This window comes from Rhea pennata, chromosome 11, assembly GCF_028389875.1.
Source record: "Rhea pennata isolate bPtePen1 chromosome 11, bPtePen1.pri, whole genome shotgun sequence".
Taxonomy (NCBI): domain Eukaryota; kingdom Metazoa; phylum Chordata; class Aves; order Rheiformes; family Rheidae; genus Rhea; species Rhea pennata.
This window is the reverse complement of record NC_084673.1, coordinates 16416131-16437126: the sequence shown is the minus strand read 5'-3', so window position 1 is coordinate 16437126 and position 20996 is coordinate 16416131. Positions and strand designations below refer to the sequence as shown.

At 39.8% G+C, this 20996-nt stretch overlaps 1 protein-coding gene across 7 annotated transcripts in view; it reads left to right on the top strand.

Moving 5' to 3' along the window:
• The window catches only part of KIAA1210 (KIAA1210 ortholog), a 60583-nt gene extending 53623 nt beyond the window's left edge, over positions 1-6960 (top strand). For all 7 annotated transcript variants that reach the window (XM_062584894.1, XM_062584895.1, XM_062584896.1 and 4 more), the window contains 3 exons: positions 179-330; positions 1035-1131; positions 4826-6960. In XM_062584894.1, coding sequence (XP_062440878.1) covers positions 179-330; positions 1035-1131; positions 4826-4998 — 422 coding nt within the window. In that variant the 3' untranslated portion in view covers positions 4999-6960. The remainder of the gene's footprint in view (positions 1-178; positions 331-1034; positions 1132-4825) is intronic.
• Positions 6961-20996: the final 14036 nt, after the last annotated feature.

The window sequence follows — 20996 nt, the reverse complement described above, 5'->3', positions numbered from 1 at the left end:
AACTCCAGAATAAACAGAAAAACAGTTATTGCCAAGGACAGAAGCATCAGGGAAGGTAATTTTATCTCCACACTGTTCAAAGGATGTTACAGATGCTGAAGGATTTAAAACACAAAATACTAGCTTTAGACTGACTTGACCCAAATTCCTTCTTCACTTCAGATTTTTTTTTTAATAGAAAAAATCTTCTCTCCACATTTGGAAACTGCTTCATCTGAACCAGCCTGGGTCTCCATGGCAAAACTAAAACAAAAGGGTTTCCAGGGCCACCCTCTTGCCAAAGAACATAAAGCTGAAGACAAAGCTTTGACCAAAGTGGATCGAGAGGAGGTAGAGTATAGACTAATGTTGCATGGATGTGAATCCTGCACCAGGTTGCCTGGGTATTTGCGCAAATTGCTCAAAATGATGTTTATGTTGGGCAGGTTATTAGCACTACTCGTAGACAGATTTTCAGATGAGCTCTAAAGTGTTTTGTAGCAGACAGCTGATGCAAAGGAATTAACAAACATGACTGTGGTGTGCAAATCAATTGTTAGTAACAGAGCTGGATCCTTCTACCTGTTCCCTTGCACTGTTCAGAGCCGAGCCTTCTCAGAGCTTGACTGGTGCCCAGCATGTGTTCAGGCAACCTGAGAGCTGCTGTGAGTTTCAGTAGCTTTCCCACTATTGGTGACTTACAGACAGCATACAATGCACTGCCCCAGAGGCTGTGTACCCACAGTTTGGTCTTCCCATTGGCTTTTGCATAGATTTCTTGTGCAGCTTGGGCAAGCCCTTCAGTTTCCTCATCTGTGAGATGGAGAGGATAACCCACTTGCATGTACAGTAACCCTGTATTTATAACAGCTGTCTTCTTTCTCCCCCTCTCCCTCCCTCCTGCAGGCTGTTCCCAGCCATCCTTTACTGGATTTTGGTGCACTCGTACAGTTAGTTTTGAACGTGCTGCCAGGACTCTGAGAGCAAACTTTCTGAGTGCAAGTGGCTGATGGGTTCCTCATTTGCATTCATTTCTCCTCTTCCCCCTCTTGTAGCAAGCTAGTGAGAACATATTGAAGAAGAGCACACCTCCAAGCTTGAGCTCTCAGGAAAAGAAATTGCAAATGAAGACCAGTGTGTCCACTGCAGCAGGTATTCTCTTTGGTCCATGTCTTTACATAGTGGCTACAGTTTTCACCAGTAAGTGGTGAAGGTGGTGGGCAGCAGGGGGGCAGATTGCTGCCTTTTTGGTAATCAGCATATTTTTTACAGAAGGCCTGTTCAGACAGTGGTTTCCGTATAAGGCAATGCACTGCCTTGCTTGCTTGCCAGAGAAGGAGAATGAAGAACTTTATCTCTACTGTCAGCTCATGAAGGAGTATATAAACAGTATGGTGATTTACTATTGGTAGAGGTCAGTACTAAAGAGTATTTTCCAGGGAGCAGTTGAAGTTGGAGACTGTCCAGAAGAAAGCAGCGAAAAAGGTCAGGTCTTCTAGACCTGCAGTCAGCCAGGAAGTACTGATGGGAGTGGAGTTATTTAGTCTAGAGAAGAAGACTTAATTTGCTGCAAAGAGGAAGAGAGTAGTCATTATGCCTGGTGTGGGTTTAAAATGTCTAAGTGTGGTTTAGCTTAAACATTAGGAAAAACTTTCTAACAGTGAGGGTGGTGAAGTGCAGCACAGATTGCTTATGGAAGGCATGCAGTTTTCATTACTGGATGTTTTTGAGAAGAGTTTAGTTAAACATGCTTCAAGAATAATTCAGGTGGGATAAGCTCCATCCTCAGGTGAACAGACAGACTGCATGGTCCCTCTCCTGCCCTGTTCTCTGTGACTGTAAGAGTGTGACTCAGACATCGTGACTCAGGTGCCTCTTCCAAGGCTACTGCTGTGCTGTAGCTTATTCTGCCCTGTGTACTCAGTGTGGTGCCAAACCTCAGAGACATGCTCCAACAGGTACAGATAAGTCAGTTCTTCAGCTGTAAAAGCATACTGTGCTAGCTGAAAGCTATTGATTTCAGATGCTCCCTAAGAACATTAGAAATGATCCACTGTGTCAGAGCAGTGGCTTATCTAATCCAGGTTCCTGTCTCTGACACTGGCAGTTAGAGATGCTGTCTAGAGAGAGCACTTGCCTCTGATCACTTTCTGCAGACCTTTCTCCTTATAATCCACCAGTGTCTAGAATTGTTGCATTAGGCATGTTGGGGGGGTGTACATCCCTACCTGCTCCCTGTAGTATCTGTTTATAGACTTATTGTCTCATCCCTTTTTGAACCTACAGGTCCTATGAAATAAACCTTCTCCCCTTACTACAGATAGCTGACCAGCTGAGGATGTGCATCACCAGAAAGATTCTAATATCAGCTGCCAGCCCAACTGTGTGTGTGTATGTGATTAAAATACATTTTTTTAAATAGTTCTAGTTACAGGCCAGCTTCATATTATGGCTTCAAGCACAAAGGGAGGGATGAAGAGTAAACAGGCCAACATTTTTACTTGGATTAGAAGGAAGTTTTTCCTTGGAAGGCTGGCACAAACAAGTTGTACTTCTCTGTGTTGAATCATCTAAACCTTGGAGGCCAAGTAGCCTCCAGTGGAAATCCAAAGTGGAGTTGTGTACTGCGGGGACATTTGGCTTTGCACTGCTACTCATTTACTAGAACTCGTACCACTTGTGAGCCTTGCAGCAGCATTGAAAATTTTTCTGTATCACCTCTTCCCAAGAACTGGCCTAATTTCCTGACATCCAGTGACTGTTTCCTCCCCTCCAGGGGTAGAATTTATAGAGATATTCTAGTCTTCCACGCTTTGAATATTGCCAACAGGTCTGACCAGTGCTGATGTTTAAGAATATCACTTCTCTTCAGCTACTCAGAAAATCATGCCCTATTGCTAAGCTAACATTCAGCACTGTCAGCACATGAACAGGAAAGCAGGAATCCCAAATGTAAACTCTTCTCTCAGATTTTGTTCCTATTAGTGCGGACAGAAATTTGTCTAGGTGAAGATGCTGGTGATGAGAAGGATGTAGGTGTACTATCCAGAGGAGATACTAACTTGGATCTTTTTTGTTCATGCGAACTGTCAGCAGTTTTCTCCCTTGATGTATAGTTGAGGTTTTGTGTGTGATGCACACAGTGGAAAGAGGAAAGACAACCCAAGGTCAGCTAAGTTTGGAAGAGAATTTCAAGAAATCAAATCCTTACTTTACTGAGTGTGTCTGTTTTGTTATTGCTGCATAGCAACCCATGTTATAACTTAGCTTGTCTCTTCTTTTTCTCTCATTTCACCCTAAGCACGGGGAAGCTTGTCACAAAGCCTGTCTTCCCTCAAATTTGCATGTGCCACCATTTTTGGGTTTTGTTTTACCCTGAGCTGTTGAAAACATGCAGAAGGGTTTGAGACTCACTTTTGCTAATTACAAGGAAGAAATTCTCCCAAAGTGTGCAAATCCATTTCCAAAATCAGATTTTCAGTAAGAAATAAGTTCAGTTCTGAAGAACGTACTGCATATGGGGAGCTGCAGCCTTTTCTTACTGGATAGTATAGTTTCTCCAGTAGTCCTAAGTGTAGCTTGTGCCCTTAAAGAACTACCAATGAGCCAGAGACCTCCTGAGTGGAGGTAGGAACTTCTATGGCTTTGCCCAGGGGTATGACTAGCAAAGCTGATGGGTGTTTTTCACTAACTTAAATTCAAGCAGGATCTAATTTCATGAACTTGACAATGCTTAAGTTGCCATGTGGCCTCTCTTCTTGTGCTGGAGCACAGCAGCTTCATCTTGTCTGCCACATATCTCACATAGATTAATCAGGTATGAGAAAATGTTTGGGTTTTTCCCAGGCTCTGGCTTTATTACATAGAGATATAATACCACCTGGGTTGGAATGGAGGGAGAGAGGATGCACAACATAGACCGACTTGTGAACTGTGTTGCAAGAGATGAGAGCTGCATTTGTTCAGAGCTGCATTCTGCAAAGCCCCATCGCAGGCAGTCTGTCTGAAGACATCAAGCCTGAAAATCTTCAAGCAAGATGGGTGGAAGAGGCCAGCAATGTTATCTGCATTCCTCCTTCCTTTCTGAGGATGACAGGCTTGTGTTAGGCTGCATGAAAAGTAACATCTAGCCCCACAAGCATCCCACCTTCTTGGTTTACAGAGCCAAGAACATAAAGCATTGATTTGACCTTGTACTTAACAGTGTTGCTGGAATAAGAATATTTGCGCTGGCAGCAAAGACTGAAAAATAAATCTTTAGACTTCTCAATGCTGAAAGACATACACCAGTTAATTTAACCCTATAGTGAGCCTTACCCTGCAGATACTCAGTTTTCATTTTCCTGCATGCTCAGGAGTCTCATTTCTAGATCTTCTTGCACTCACAGAGCAGAATAAGCCTGTGAAACTCCTTGCTGTGTGCTGTCGTGGCAGCCCCAAGTGTGAGAGGAAAGGAGAAAAGAAAGAAAGAAATTAGCCTAGAATATGAATAGCAAGAATATCTGGAGCTATAATCTTCACACATTTGAAGAATTTGAAATTACTTCATGTATCAGAAATCGGATACTTGCTCATCTCTTGGGCCTCAGGAGGAGATTCCTTTAAGGGCAGATTATTCACTGACAGTTTAGAATCAACTTTTCTGTTGCAATAGTTAGTCCTAGCCATTGTTGCAGCTGGACCAACTAGTGCTAGTCATACCAAATTAGCAGTTCCTCTGACTTTTGAGTCACAGACATTCTGGACTATAGAATGATTGCTTGAAAGAGAGGGACAAATTATTGGCAGAAATTGAGTTTTAACTGTTTAGCCTTCTGATGAATGATGGATATCTTCTTGTTGGCAGGTCAAGTTGGAGCTGTTGCTCAGGAAGCATCTATGATTCCTGCTATTGAAAAGGAAACAAGACACTCCTCTAACTTGCCAATAACATCATGCAACCCTGCTGAACCACCATGGCTATCCTTGGCCAAGAAGAAAGCCAAAGCATGGAGTGAAATGCCCCAGATTGTACAATAGCAAATGACTTGAGCCTTCTTCTTTGTATTGCCAATAGCTGCATTAGGTCCTTTTAATCATTCTTTACTGTGACCATTTTTGAGAAATAAGAACCTTAGAACTTCTGACCATACTGTTACGTGTAAATACACAATGAAGAAATACCATTGATGGCTTAATCTAAAGTATTAGGAAGCTGAGCATTTCCCACTACCAAATACCTTATCAATTTGTTATATACTTACATGTTTGACTAAAAGACACCAATGTTCTAAGAAGACATGCTTCAGGCTTTTTCAATGTTTCTGTTTCAAAATATATTTATAAAGTTTCCAGAAACCATACAGTATTTTGTGAAATTTGGCTTTGGATAGGAAAATATGTGCTGTAAAATAGATTTAGTGCTCTGCACTGGCACATCATGACTCATGGGCATTGATGTCATAACACTTCTCTATCTGATGCTCTGGGATGGGCAGCCTGATCTTGCTTCTGACTGTTCGTGGATCTCTTTTGTGACAGTTATAGGATCCAAGGAGCAATGTGAATTGGAATGATTCTGTTTTTCAAGTGGTGTAAAGTCAGGGCCTAGGGCCTTGGGCCTTGTACACTGATGGCTGCTGGAATGGCCCAGAGGCACCCTTCTCCTATTCTCTTCCACACACTAGAAAATCACCACTCTCTAGGGTACACTCTGCTCTTAGTTACACCTTTGGAAATCTGGGATAATTTGAGTTTGGGCCATATATGTGTGTATGTGTGTGTATAAATCTTTTCTTTAATTATGGCAAAAGGCAATTATTTTTTGTGTGAAATTCTTCAACCAGTTCTCTCTCCTAAAGAGTGTGTTAGGGATGGGAAATAATTGCATTCCAGAAGGTGGTATCTTTGTTTGCAGCAAACACCACTCCTGTCAATGATCATGTTGCTGTGTGTTTAGACAGGTATATTTACTGTTAGTGATGAAAAGGTCATCTGCTTTCTTCCTTGCCTCATTAATTTTTAACCAAAAACTAAATATCTATATAAAAATGTTCATCTGGGAAAGGATTATTCTTTCGGAGCCTAGCCTTGCGGTCACTGAATCGACAGGAATTTTGCCATTGACTTTGAGGGGAGCAGACATTTGAAAAAGATATTTGGAAAATAATGGTAGTGATTTAAATGGTAGTGATACTTACTGGTCCTTTTTCATTGTTTGCAGCATTGCACATTTATAAAGTAGATTTTATTTACAGTCAAGGCAGACTTTGAAGGCTGACTTGGCTGATGAACTGTTTTTAGCAAGTTGGTGGGTATGTTTAAGGAATATTGATAAGTTCAGCAACAAAGGAAAAATTTTGGTTTCAGACCAGCTCATTAACAGGACTTCAATCTTATAATTCTGGCCTGAATTTAAAGATATAGCTCTTGAAATTTGAACATAGTATTAATTAGGAGCTAGACTGTGAAACTTCTTTATGTAGGCAAAAACTTATTCATATAGGTCCTATGAAGCTATAGATTCTGTTTATCTATATTAACACCAGAAAGATTAAGGGTTTCACAATCAGTTTGGTAATCTAGGCCTATATTACTACTTGTTTCTCTCTATTTTAAGAAGCATATCTTCTCTTGCAAAGGACAAAAGTATTTGTATTTCTCTGAAACTTATGAGTGCAATGTAAAGGAACATACTAAACTTTGATTCCTGAAGTTTTGTACACCTGACATCCCATCACAAGCTCTCTGACCCTCTGTAAAACATGTGCTTTCCCATATTCTGCAAATTTTCTTCTCTTTCTGTTAGTGTGGACTGTGATCCATCACCTAAAGTGCTGCAGATGATACTAAAATATCTCTTTCCTTTGTTGCTTTTGATTTTAATATTGATTGTTCCTTTTATGTTGGATATGTATATATGTTTTTTTAAATCTTGCCTTGAAGGAACCCTTTTTGTATTCCATTCCTGTATTTGGTTTACTATTAAACACTGCTATCAGTGATGGTGATATAATTTCTGGGAAAATAAGAGTAATTCTCCTCATTCACTAAGGAGAGAATAAAAAATAAGGCCTTGGACGTAATAGACATTCTGTATGGATATACTGCATAGATCTTACTCTGAGACAATTTAATCTGTGTGGCCTAGGACTGATCAACACAGCGGCTCAGAAGCTGTGGTTACAAACTCGAGAGCTTTTCTAAATCTATCCGTGGGAGTTTAAAAAGCCGTCATATGAGCTGATGGCCCTCCTTTTGTTCTGGAGCTACTGCTCCTACAGTTTGTGACTTGGCTTGAAGGCCAGCACTCCTGTGTCTCAGAAAGCCTTGTAGACACTCCTCTGAATGTGTTTCAGTATTGCTAACCAGCTGCTCTAAGACATTTGGAGATTGCTTTAAAAAAAGCATATGAGAATCGTGTACTACTACGTTTGGTGTTCACTTGCTTTCTGGACTTTGGAAGTGAATATTTTCAAGTTTTTCTCTGCAACCAAGAGGACAAAAAACATACAGAGGAAAAATCAAAACTTGAGTCTCATGTAATCACAAGACTTTAGAAACTGGGGCTTTAAGTGAAACATTGAAACAGCAGTGATTTAATGATCCTTTTATGAAAGCTGGTAGCCATATTAGAATGGCTTTGACTTCCAGTTGTCCATGTGTAGCTTTTAGGTGTTTTATCAGTGCAAATAATTAAATTAAATTAAAAAAATCATTATAATTTCCAGACACAATCACTGTCTTTGAAAATAAGCTGCTTTGAAGTGCAGAGTTCATTGCAGAACATCATTGTGAGATTTTATGGTTTGGTCTTCAGTGAAGGATCTGGAAAGCTGTCCCTGAAGTTCCCTGTGTACAGTAGCGGCTCTGGGCTTTAAGCAGACTTCTGTGCTGCTAAGTGACAGCAGAGGGTGCTAGTGCCATCCCCAAGGAGTACAGAAGGGTTCACAGTGCCACAGAAGGCAGATTTCAGTATGCATTCATTTAAATGTTCACTGCTACAGTAAGGAGGCTGGAGGCTTTCATTGATTCAGAGAAGAGGAGTCTGAGGGAGCGGGAGGCAGAGAGGTGAATTTCTGTTTGTGATTTGACTGAGGTTATTTGAGCTATAGAATTTGGGAAAATGCTTCATCCTGTTGTTACAAGAAGCCACTGAACATTGGTAACAACTGTGGGAAAAGACAGCTTGCATGGTGACTTCAGTCCTGTGCAGGAGGATCTATGAACATGTCCAAAAAGGGCATTTGCAGTTCGGCATTTTAACTCTACTGCTTAGAACAACTGGTGCCTGGCTAGAAGTTGATCTTCATTCCATCCAGATCTGGAGTCTGATGATTTTACTGGAGAGATTAGAGACAAACAGCAACTTAGCAAACACCTAGATGGTGGATATAGGGACTCCTCCTACTCTAACAGTGAACTGTAAAGTCTAGGGCTAAAAGAGAATTTGTTACCATCCAGCTGAGGATCTACCTAGAGTTAACTGGGTTTGTGGACAAAAGGGAAGGAATCAGATTAAAGAAGGAAAAAAGACCTGAAAACCTCAAAGCCACACACTTTTGCCTCAGCCCGACCCTGACAGTGTAATTGTTACTTGTGTTGAGTACACATCTTCAATAGCCTGAAACAGTTTACTCTAAAGTACACATACAACTCAGGAGCCAACCCTCATTTCAATGGCCGTAGTTATGAGGAAGGTCTTAGAATATTTGGGAATTATTAGCCATATTGAAAGCACTAGCTCTTTTCATATGAGAAAGTTTGAATAGAAAGGGTCCTCCTGACTAATATTACCTTGTGTCTTTTTAAGTGCAGTGACTTAAAATATTAAATACAGTTTGTTTGGAAATATTACAGTAGAAGTTCTCAGCTTAGGAAGGTAATAAGTCCTTAGCTGGTTCCACCTGCTCTGGCAAGTGCTTTTGAGATCAATAGAGGAAAGACATTGGCCTGTGAAGATATTTTGTCTTTAGAACTGATACTGAAAAGTGATACACCTGGAGCATGCTAGTAATCAGAGACTTAATTAGCAGCTAACCAGACACATATCTCTCTTTCTCTTTTCCTCTAGTGTGTGTTAGCCTGCCTGTTTTTCTATTAGAGAGTTACCTTGTTATGATTTGACAGACATGTCTCATCAACTGTCACCAGATTGTTAGTAATTAGTGAAACACCTCACATCTGTTCAGGATTCTGGCCCTGATTTCTTGCCAGCTAAAGCAGTTGCATTCTCTGTTCTTTGTGTTGTCAGGAGTGTTTGTACCCAAAGCAGCAGTACTTGTTACCAGCTCTTGCTGTTGTTACAGGCTGGGTTTAGCTCTTGCAGTGGTTGAGTGAAGCCTCTGTTTTTAATTGGATTTTTTTTTTAACATCCTTTGTGGAAGCAGGTAGGTGAAATAAAATTCAAATTCTGAACTCCTAAGCACAAAACTGTGCATCTGCCCAGAATGAAGAGGCTGCTCCTGTGCTTCAAGCTGGTTAGATGGAGGGGTCTAGCTGAATGAAGATGAGCAACTGTGGAAGAAAATAGCTCAAGCTGAGAAACAAAAAACTTGGAGTGGGAAGCTACGACTTAAATTAATTTTGCTTGGTGGGAAGTGCAAAGGAAGGTATTGAGAGGGGGCCTCTGAGTAGAGAAGTTCTTCATGCATCTGCTCCCCCTGTGCGCGTGGAAGCAGGACTTCATGCCTCGTCAGAAAGGAGTAGATATGCATTGAAGATGCATGCTGCCATCACCAGCTTTTTCTTTAACTGATGCAGTTCACACCTTTCCACATAACTTGATGAGGAGAGGAAACACTGTGTCACTAAGCCCCTTCCTCTGGACCACAGTGAGTGGGTAAGTGCCTTGATTATGCTGCAGATCAAAGCACGCTGTGACCTGCCACTCGAGTCGGCAGCGGTGCAGCTCTTTAAATGAAACTGCTCTATGATCTATGTGTTAAAAATGCAGCCTCATAGGAGGGAGCTAAGCTGTAGTTAGCAACTTCTCCTGGCTTGTAAGGCAGATTACTGACTCCTGAAATGTGAGATGCTGTTGTTATTATTTTGCTAGGAGAGGCTTAAAAATAAGCTATTTTTAATAGCTATTTATGTTTTTGAGGCAACTGAAAAGAAAAAGCTACAGGTAGATTATGTAAACAGGAGTATTAACTTTCAATTCTTAGACTGATCTGTAAATCAAATAAGCCACTAAACAACAAGTAGGTATGAAAATGAGTGAGAGTGTAGGGTAACTAATTGATGTCACAATTTTGTATGATATAAAAATGAGGAGGCAGCAGCCTTGTTACATTGACATAAACAATCCATGTGGAAACAGTTCGTTTGCGTCTGAAGCTCTCTCAGTCCAGCCATTCTTCTATCTGCCTTGGAATTTTTCTGTTAAAAAAGATAGTTTCTCTCTCAACCTTACTTTTTATTTGTGGAATTAAAAACATTCTGTATTTAATTTCTCTTATAATCAGCTGTATTTTGTAGGAATCTACTAATACAGGAAGCACTGCCTTGCTCAAAGATCGCTTTTACCTGCTTTATTAAGCAATTCAAGCTATTTTGATCACATTTTCCATATTACCCCATTTCTTCACTTCCAAATCAGTTTTGACTTGCAAGTGTTTTTATAAAGCAGAAAAGTGAGGCTGTGTTTTAAAATTAGAAGCTCTTCACACTGCTCAGAAATATGGTTCTGTGACATTTAAGTAACTTTTTCCAAATTACGCAAAAAGGTCAGTGTAGCAATTGCAGTGATGCATAGGAAAGGGTCTAAGTCCTGGAGCTGTTTTGTTTCCATAGAATTTAAATCACTTGCAGCAGCCCTCCCTAACGATATCATTGGCACCGTAGGGAGCTAACAAGGCAGGAGGAGACATTGCTGGCTGGCTCCTAGTGTGTGTGTGTCATTCCTGCCGTCCTGAATACCAGCTATGTCACTGGTGATGAGGGCAAATGGAGCAGCTAAGCAAAGTGACCGTGGTCCAGCAGCAATGGTGACGTGCCCCCCACAGAGTCTGCGTTTTAGCAGTTGTGCACACAGGATGAAATAACTCCACTGGACTTTGTGAGCTGTGAAAGTATGTTTTACTTATCCAGGAGTAAATAAGGTGACTTTTCTGTCCCGACTAGATGTACAAGTTGGGTTACATCTACATTAAATAATAGAGCTGTTTTTTAAATGCAGAGTGTGTTCATTCTGTTTAGATCCAGAAGCATCTGAAGAAGATGGATGTGGTCTCTTCTCTTTTAGCAGACCACTTCATTGATAAAGAGAGCTAGTTCAATCCAAAGATAAATGACCTGATCTGTATTGTATGAAAGGAAATCAGAGACGCTTCAAAACAGAGCTTCATTTCACATTTGTCATTTTGACACAACAGCTTAATATGTGAGCATGTGTTATGATCTCCTGAGAAAATAACTGTCTCCTTACCTCACAGCCAAAGCTCTTATTTTGAAAACAACAGGAAAAAATGCTACGTGTTGTGGTAGAATAGTAAGTGGGGCGGTGTTTAGATTGCATGTAAAATGCTAAAAGAATTAACATCACTTATTATTTGCTATTTGTTTAATGATTTCAGAGTATGACTAGCTCCTAAAGCACAACTTCTGTGAAGCGCTTCCACATGGGTCAGTAATGAGCCAGGGCTTGGACTGACAAAGTCAAAAAGTGGACTACAGAGCTAGTCCTGTTCTTGACTGGCTGCAGTGGAAACTGGATTTGACCCTGCTTAAGAGGAGTAAAGCAAAATGGAACAAAATCTCTTGGAAAAGACCAGTGCATTGCTTCCTTTGGTAGTCAAGTTAAATACATTGCTAGGAATAGCGTGTGAAAGAGCAGTTACACATATAACTGCTGGTGTCTGAGGCTCAGTAGATGAAGACACTGGTATCTTCCTTAGTCACTTTAAGAGGATTTGTACAGTATGTCATTCAAATTGAGTATGTTACCTGCCTAGCTGACTAGAAATACCTTTTCATTGCTAGATAAATCAAGTGGAATGGGTAAGTTTTATTTTCCCACTATTTGACCTTCTTTAAAAGCAATGAACTGCAGCCTTGGTGCCATCCCCAAATTTTGGGGTTAGCTCCCGTTAGCACCAGCTTTCGCTTTGTGTCGTTTCCAGGAACCTCTGGGAAGGGCCAGTCTCCATGCAGCCTGTGACATTTCTCAAGTTGCACAAACTCAAGGAGTACAACCTGGAGGTCACAGCAGCATGGGCACTTGTGGCAAAGTGTGCTGCTGCGGTCTTGGGTCCAGCTGCCCTTGGTAGGGAGCCAGGTGCTCCCTTGGCTCCTGGGGTCCAGGGTGGTAACCAGCAGAGCATGGCACTGGGGCTGTGATCAGTCCTATGCTGCTGTTTGGCTTAGGCTTGCTGGGTATTTGTGTCCTGGTCCTGGGTGTTACGGCCCCAAACAGTGTGTTTGAAGGAGCTGACGATGCCAGGAGGTCCAAACAAACATGTCTTCTCCAAAGCCAAGTTTAATAGGTCACTTCTGAGGTTCTTTTAAAGCCAGATGAAGAGCAGCTGCTTCATGCAGTGTGCTTGCATCCATGCCAGCAGGCATACTGCTTACTGTATATTTTTCTTTACTTTCAGTTAGAAGCCTCCCTACCACAACATAGCAAAATAAATGTTTGTGCAGCTTCAGTTTAGGGAGGCTCATGACTGAGCTGCTGCCAGTAGTTGTCCAGATGTGATCTCTAGTGTCTTTCATACCACGTTCAATTAATTTAGTTTAGTGTCTGGGGGCAAAAAGCAGAGCAAGCTCCCATATCCCTGCAAAACTTGGCGTAGACATCTCTTTGGTCATCTTTACTTGTGGAAAGAAAACTGTTTTCTTGTGCTTTTAGTGATGGTGAACCTCAACACGGAAAGCTAGATTTTGAGCCAGATGTGAAGTTCTCTAAACTTCAGCAAGTGTTTGAACTAAGGCTTTGGGTCCACATGGTTTGGAGTTGTACATTTGTTGTACTATTCAGGTCCAAATCAGGATCTAAACCCCCTCAAAGCTTGGGAACATTTGAAGGGTTTTTTGTTTTGTTCTGTTTTCATAACCTGTGCAATTCTATAACTCTTTAAAACTTCGTTAATTTTGAACCAATCTGTCATTCTGTTAATATTCAGCTTAATAGAGAAGCAGCTGTTTTTAAATAGCAACATGTGATTATAAATATTTCTACTAATAGCCCAAGCCTAGCATTCTGACTTTAATTAATCTGATTATATTTAAAAATGAATTGTGGTAACCCTTTGGACATACATATATATTTTTAACTAGTGAAGCTGCTAATCAGTTTTGCAGAACCGGCATTCAGTGGGATAGGGATTTACCTTGACTGAAGACAATATTAATCCCTGGCTAAAAAGACAACTATCACTGTATTTCTGAGATAGTAAAACTAATATGGAGTGAGCTTTTTTTTTTTTTTTTTTTTTTTTTTTTTGGTAGTGTACACTATTTTGGTGTTTTCAAAGCAGTTCTACCATGTGGAAAATGGTTTTGAGGTAGGTTTTCCTGTCTTCCAGTTTTCTGAGATCTTTGAGCTGATCAATTAACAACTATATACTTAAAGCTTAGAAAATATAGGATTAATTTATGTGACTGTTTACTGCAGACAAGTATCTGTGTGTCCAAAGCTGTTTGTCTGGCATGCTTCTTTTGTCTAGCTAGGAATAGACGAAAACTGGAGGCCAGTTTCCTCTTTTGGTTTCCCAAAGAGCGTGTGTGTGTGCTGGCTCCGAGGAAGGCAGGGAGTAAATGTACAGCTTTTGCCTTGTTTTTAGGAAATATGCCACTTCCTTCTTGTATGAGACCTTGTTAAAGTTGCCCAAAGATGCTTCCTGGGACACTTCCTAGCACTGGTTCTCCACAGAAGCATGTCTAGCATCTTTTCTGCTACTGCTAGCCTTTGTGAGACGCACAGAGGTCCCTCCAGGTCTTGGAGACCTTCAACTTTCACCAGCATGAAATGATGGTTTAGCACCCGGCGCCTTTGCTGGACTGTCGCTGATGCAAGCTGCTGCCTCAGGAGTTGTCTGACAAACTTTTTTTAAAGGATTGATTGGTCTCTGACACTGGAAGGGAGATACTGTTTTTATTTTAGGCATCTCAGTGTATGAGTGAAGAAAGTAATCTGATTAGCCCATGTGCTAGAGAAGTGAACCAAAGAGAAGGTGAAAATACAAATAAAAGATACAGTTAATCTGCACTCAAACTGGGCTTGGAGTTTGCAGTATATGCTCTAAGAACAAGCTTATATAACCTCTATTTCTATTCATAAAGGTTTATGTGGGTCTGTAGTGAATTATGCATTTAAAATTAATCCACTGAGGCAGCCCACTGAGATGCCACTTCTCATTTGGTAACTGCATTAAGGACTTTGTGCTTCGTTTAGGGGCTGAGAGGCTTTCTCTGTGCTGTGGAGAGGAACTGGCCTGCCAGAGTCAAACGGGGGGTTTCAAACAACCGTCTCTCTGTCACCTTCCCTGAGTTAGCTGTAAGACTCACCTTGGAGACTCGTCTGATGTGACTCACGCAGCTTGGCTGAACCTAACAAAACCCAACCAAGTTGTGTCAGAGTCTCTTAGAGGAGAAGATTAATGAATTTTATTTATTTTGCTTTCTTAGGGGTTGGGAACATTTGGTTCTGAGGACGGCCTTCGCAGGGCTGTGGGGACCCACAATGAACAGGCCTACACATTAGGATTTTATAAAAGCAGCAGTAATTCAAGTTTATAAGAATCTTGTTTGTGTAGTTCCCCAGTTCCTTAAATGTTTCGGAAAGGTTGAGAGCTCTTCTAGATATTTACACAGGTTGTGTTACACCCGAGATATCTTATGCTCTTAACTCTTCTTATCTGAAGTCTTCAAAATGCAATTTTGCTTCTAAAATGACTGCAAAATGGCATTGTGAGGCTCTGTGCTGACTTAAACTTCCTTAGCTTAAAAGTAAAAACATACCAGTTCTGCAGATTCACACTGTGATCTAAAACACAAATTGAGACCTTTACACGCCCTACCTCATCCATCACCCCAAAATCACTCGTTTTGAGGATGACTGCCTTTATTGACTGTAAGCAAGCCTGTTGTCTTCCTGAGCTGCTGTTGGCTATTAATATTTATTATTAGGGTTGTGCTTTGGGACCTTCATTTAAAAATGTGCTAGATACCTAGCAGACCTTTCAGTTTGTGTTTCTCATTGTGTGAACAGAGCTCCTGTTACCACAGCCTTCAAGTACCTGCTGAGTATTTAAGCAGTAATTCTGCAAACACTGAAACCAAAAAAGTCTGGTTTCATATGGAGACGTATTGCCGTGCTTGGGTGTCTGCCAGGACGTTTGTCCCTCTCCCTTGTTCCCTGCGCACGTGTGTGTGACTTAACCGGCAAATTCAAACAGGGCGCAAATGGCTGGGATCTCTATGCCTTTCCTCCTGCCAGTCTGTTAATTTTCATCATTTTTCTCTACTAGCCCTTGATTTTAATGAAACTGGGAGGATTTTTGAAATTTCTACCGCCTCCTTTCAAATTTGGTTTAAAAAACAGCCATCTGATTCAAAACTTATCAAAAGTGATTGACAGGCAATGTAATTTTATAAGTTGAGCCTCCTTAGAAAACCAGGCTAAAAGTACAAATAATTGTAACATGATTTTTCTCCTATCTATGCATTCCCTCTGCATTCCTAGTCAGCAAAGGGAACAGTTTGCTTGGTTTGCTGCTTTGGTTTTGTGCGAGGGAACTAATGTGTGCGATTTACGAAACGGGAGCTAAGCTGAAGAAAAGGATTTTTATGTAAATGCCAGATGTGCTTAGTCCCCTGATAATTTTTATATCTACTGAGGGGTTAAATTTCATTGCCTAGGTCCAACTGCTATGAAAATTTTTCTCTTGCAGGTGTGACTGTGCTGCATTAGTTGAGAGTTTCACTGCTGCGGGGGGTAATGCAGCCACTCCCAGAGAGGGCCCTGACTATCAGGGTAGACACTTTAACCGAGATGCAGGAGGTAAGGTAACACCTATATGTAGTGACCTTATTTTAAAATAGTCTTGCCTTTCCCAGATCTGCTATGAAATTAAGGTTCAGATCCTTGGTTATTTAGGTGCTTCAGTAGTTTAACAGAGAATCAGAGGTCTGAGTATTTGGGGTTCTGAAGTTAAATTAGAAAACAATGATGAACATCTTGAGGGAGAAAAATATCAGTGATTAAAATAGATCAGAAGCATTTTTTTTAAAAAAGTCTTACCATTTTTAAGGACATGCATAGATTTATTTGTGTGTAGATTAAGGGTAAATAAGAGCATAAAATTACATGTTCGTTTTAATATATGAAAAAGCAACTGGTTGCATAACTATCGAGTTATGAAACCTGTATTTTTGTCCTCTGTATCCTGAACATCTGTGGCCTATATTTAATTGCAGCTTTCATCTTCAATTTGAAGAAACAATGTTTAGCCTGAAGATGAAAGTGATCTGTATGGTGAAATCAGCTAAGTAGCGTGGTCAGGTCTCACTAGCTAATAGAAAAGGTGCTTTTATACATGTTCTCATTTAGAAATTGTCTTTGATAGTTTAAATGCAGTTAAGAATGTTCCAGTGTTTTGAGTAATCTGAAGAAAGGAAATATGAAAGAGGGACTGTAACTGAACAGGGCCAGGTGTGTAAGAATAGAGACATGGGGCTGTATTGCACTATCAATTTTTGAGTAGAAGTCCATAGTGATTTCAGTGGGGAGTCAGTCTGCTGAAACAGAAGGTTACACGTAGATGACATGTATCTCATCACCTTTCACACAGCACAGCATAAAGGCCAAATCGCTTCAGCCCAGGTTTCAAACTGCAATCTATATTTTGCAGTTAGTCTCTCTATCTATAATGCGCTGGATGAGACTTCTGTTTTAATCAACTTCAGTTTTTGGAGACTTGTAATTCAGATCCAAATGCTAATCTGCATTTGTGACTCAGAAATCTCTAACTGGCAACCTAATCATAGAAGGAAAAAAAAAGATCCGTAATGCAGAAAACGGATGGTAAGATTTAAAGGGAATGCATCAGAATCATAAAATGCAGGAGTCAAAAACTGTTCTGATATATTTTCCTTTAGTTTGCTTCCTTTTCCCTGTAGCTGTTAAAACATATTCAAGCTCAGATTAGGCATCTTAGACCGTGTCTGTGTTAGAAATCAAGATGTCTGCAAAAGTACAGTGATGAAGATAATGCAAGTTACAGGGTTTTAGTTTTAAAACAAATGATAATGTTTCAAGTAAATCTTAGAGGAGGTTCCTAAGTACCTTCAAGAGATATTTCCTGCTACAACTACAGCTTGCTCCACATACAATACGGTTTATTTTTGCAGCGGTAAGGAATTCTAAACCTGCAGTTTCTACCTCTGCATCTCACGAAATGGATAGGTGGTCTGCCACCTCCTTAGGATAGGCTGCTTGATAATGAAGGCTTGTTCTTACCCATGGTATTAAAAATTTTTAACAACTAGGTATCTCAATTAACCAAACAGAAGATATTTCCATTTACCATCAAACCATAGCTTTTATTAGCACTTTAAGTTAAGAGTTTTCTAACATGCTGCAGTTCATTTCATAATAATTCTCACTTTAGGTATGTAGATTAAAAAGAATACAAAGGAGTCATGAAAACATAGTGTTCGATAATGCATATACTTTTATGGCTGCCAGCAGTTCTCTTATTTAAGACAAGGCTTTAAGATGTAAATTATAAAATTTTCCAGAATAGGGAGGACATTTAAAGAGCATCTGTGAATTACTCTGAGTAAGTTTCTTCTGTAAATTGCTTGAGAAGAAAAACAGACTCTTCCTAGGCATTGCAATAAATTGTTCCCAGCACTTCACCTTAATACACTAAATGAAAATGCAGAGGAAGCAACGCAGTATTGGATGAACCTGTTTCAGAACATTGGCTAGGGCCACAAAGCAAGTAATTAACAAGCTGAATGAAGCATTTAAGCCCACGCCTTATCATTTATGTAACTAACCTTTGAGTTTTGGATGCACTGGTATGCTGCAGTGAAGCCTACACAGTGTTTCTTTTATGTGTGTGTATTGAGCAAATGGGAAATGCATACCCTGCCATTTGTTTTTCACGTTTTCAGCACTTATCAGTTCTCTGCCTGAGTGATCTTATATTGCAAAAATGTACGCCTCTTGGTCCTTTTTTCTGTAATGCAGTATAAATCTAGATGAGTCTCAGCCTTGTGTGTGTGTATGTGGGATATTCTACTTTCAAGGGTGTTTTTGAGCTTGTTTAATGCATGACTAGTAGCACTAGGAAAAGAAATAATTTGATGCCACTTTCATGAAAGAAGTGAACTACTTCTGGGGATGGCAGGGGATTCTGCAAACTCCTTGTTTATGGAGACAGCCTTCATAAATAGCTTTAAAAACAAAACAGGAATGCTGTAAACCCATGTCATCTGATTGAGAAGTCTGAGAAGAAATACTTTCCATTTTTTGTAACACTTCTGTATTTCCTATCCTGAGAAATGCTGGGCACATTAGGAGCACTCAGACTGCTGGTGACAACATTAGTTTCCTGTAGCGCTACTAATACTTAACAGTGGAGTCTAACATCACCTCTGCAGTTGGAGAGTGAGTCATTTTTGCTCATTAATTCTCTTGCTTTCGTTTCTCCCTCCTGTTCTTTTCCCTATCATTTTATAACCAGACTTATTTGGAACTCTTGTAAGACAAACACCATTTCTCCTTGGCGGGAGGGAAATAAAATAGCATACTTAACATGGTTATATAACACACTGCTACTCATGCCTAAAATGAGGTCATTTTGATTAATATATTTATCTGATGTGCAGCTGTAGCAGGAGATGCAATTGGGATTGAAAGAGCACTGTTTTGTCTTTTTACAGTATAGTGTTCAGTTTTTGTCACTAACATCCCAAAACTTGATGGGGGGTTGTTAGTTAAGGTGATAATCTGTGCCCTTGGTGTATGTCCTAGCTCTCCAAACCTTGAAAATCTTTACAGTGCAGAAACAAAACTTCCTTTTTCTTTTCTTTCCTCTGTAAGAAGTCTAGTAAGAATTCCGTACTAATTTTATTTATTAGAAGTAGTCCAAAAAAAAAAAAAAATGTAAATAGCAGGAAAGAAAGTATGTGGGGGGAGAAGCAGACAAATGAGCTATAAGTTATCAGGGGAATAGAAGAGTTTAGGATGACAAAAATGGTGCAAATAAAATAGAGGTAAATTGTGGAATTCCTTAAGTTGAAGATGTTGCTGGATGAAGGGGAAAGATGAGTAATAAAGCTAGTTGCAGCAGGCCAAAAGAATAAGCTAAGCAGAACACATCAAATGGCTCTAGTATCTTCTATCAGAATCAGATAATCAGTAGAATTTGCTTCTGGAATACAAGTGAATCTTTTCTTTTGGGATGTTGAATTGCCATTCTTCAAAGTTCTGACGCATCCGGTTCTATTTCGGTTTGATGACTCCTAACAAGACACGTTAGACGGCTGCTGTTCAGAAGCCAGTGTTTAAAAAGACTGTGTTTTTCTGTTCCACTCTTTCTGGCAAAAAGCTCATTATTCTAGTGCTCCCTCTCTAACCTTTAGTTACCCTCCTTGCATAACTGCAATGCATCCCACCATGCACTTCTGTGACCCAGTTGTGCCTTTCCAGTAGTGACTTTATGGGTTATGAAAGGTGTGTCTGCCAAATTGCTATGGAAACGTTTACCCTACTGACCCCGATTTCCTAGATATTATATAGTCATCGTTCACTAAGAAGTGAAAAACAGTGTAAAAAAAACTTAAAGTGAATTCAGCTATGTTGAAGATCCTTGTGTATGTTCTTCAGCCTTGCTAGAGTCTGGGCTTGTCATTGATAAAAATATGTGTGGAAACTGCTTTTAAATCACTAATGCTTCAGTAATCTTTCAAAATGAATTTCAGATGGTACATTCAGTACTAATAGTCACAGTACAAGTCACTGAGTCATCCAAGGAATAACAATTGCTTTGTTGAACTAACCTACGGTCTAAATTGTGATGCTCAGAAGTCATATTTTCTAGACTGTCTGCAGAACTGCTAAAATCCTTTACATTATCATGTCATTTATTACTATGTTTTCTACTCATGATAAAACCTGTGTGGATGAGACTGAAATTCTAATATAAGCCACATACAGAAAACTTTATTACTAGTATTACTTTTACAAAATCTTTCTGTAGCTCGTAGAAACACAAAAAGCCATGTGCTTAGTTTTCTTTTCAATCACATAATACAGCATAAGTCACTTATATAAAAGTTATTTAATATTTTTTTTCATTTATGGCATTATAAATCAAGAGCAGATCTACTTAAACAAAAGAGGTTATGCTAGCATCAGACTGGTATTGACAGCGCACTCAGGCTTTCATTATATAGATTCTTTCAGGCAGTATATTTTCTGTTTTAACAACGTTAAGAGCCCTCCTAGTGTAAGATGTAAGCTATTCAGTATGTGGCAGCTCAGAGCTAATCTTCACAGCAATTCTTGTTCTTCATGTCAGTGCCCCAGTTTTTGGGTTGCCTCTGTATTTTACTTTTTTGATATAATATACAACTTGTTTAGCTAAAAACATTTTTTTTTTCTGATAAAGAAGGCCTGATGACATTAGGGCTTACTAGTTTAAAAAAAAATCACAATTAGTTCTTCTGTTGCATCGTTTCTGGAGAACTTGGTATGAGTGACTGCTGATTAAAAACTTGCTCAATTTGAAAATTAGAAATCCTTTAAAAACAGCTGCCTCCCTGCCCCTCCCTGAAAACCACAGCCTTACAGTAGTTCATTAATGAAGTTTATATTCTTCCCGTGTGTGCATGTGGCCGGGGGGTGATGGATAGTATACCTTATACTGTGAGTAGTTGTGATTAGTACAGAGTGAAGCATAGGCAAGCCATGACTGGCATAGCAGAGATTTGATAAACCAGGTTGATGACTGCAGTTTTGGGACTTGAATACTTTTTTTTTTTTTTTTTTAAATCCAGCTTAATGGTTTCAAAACTAAAAT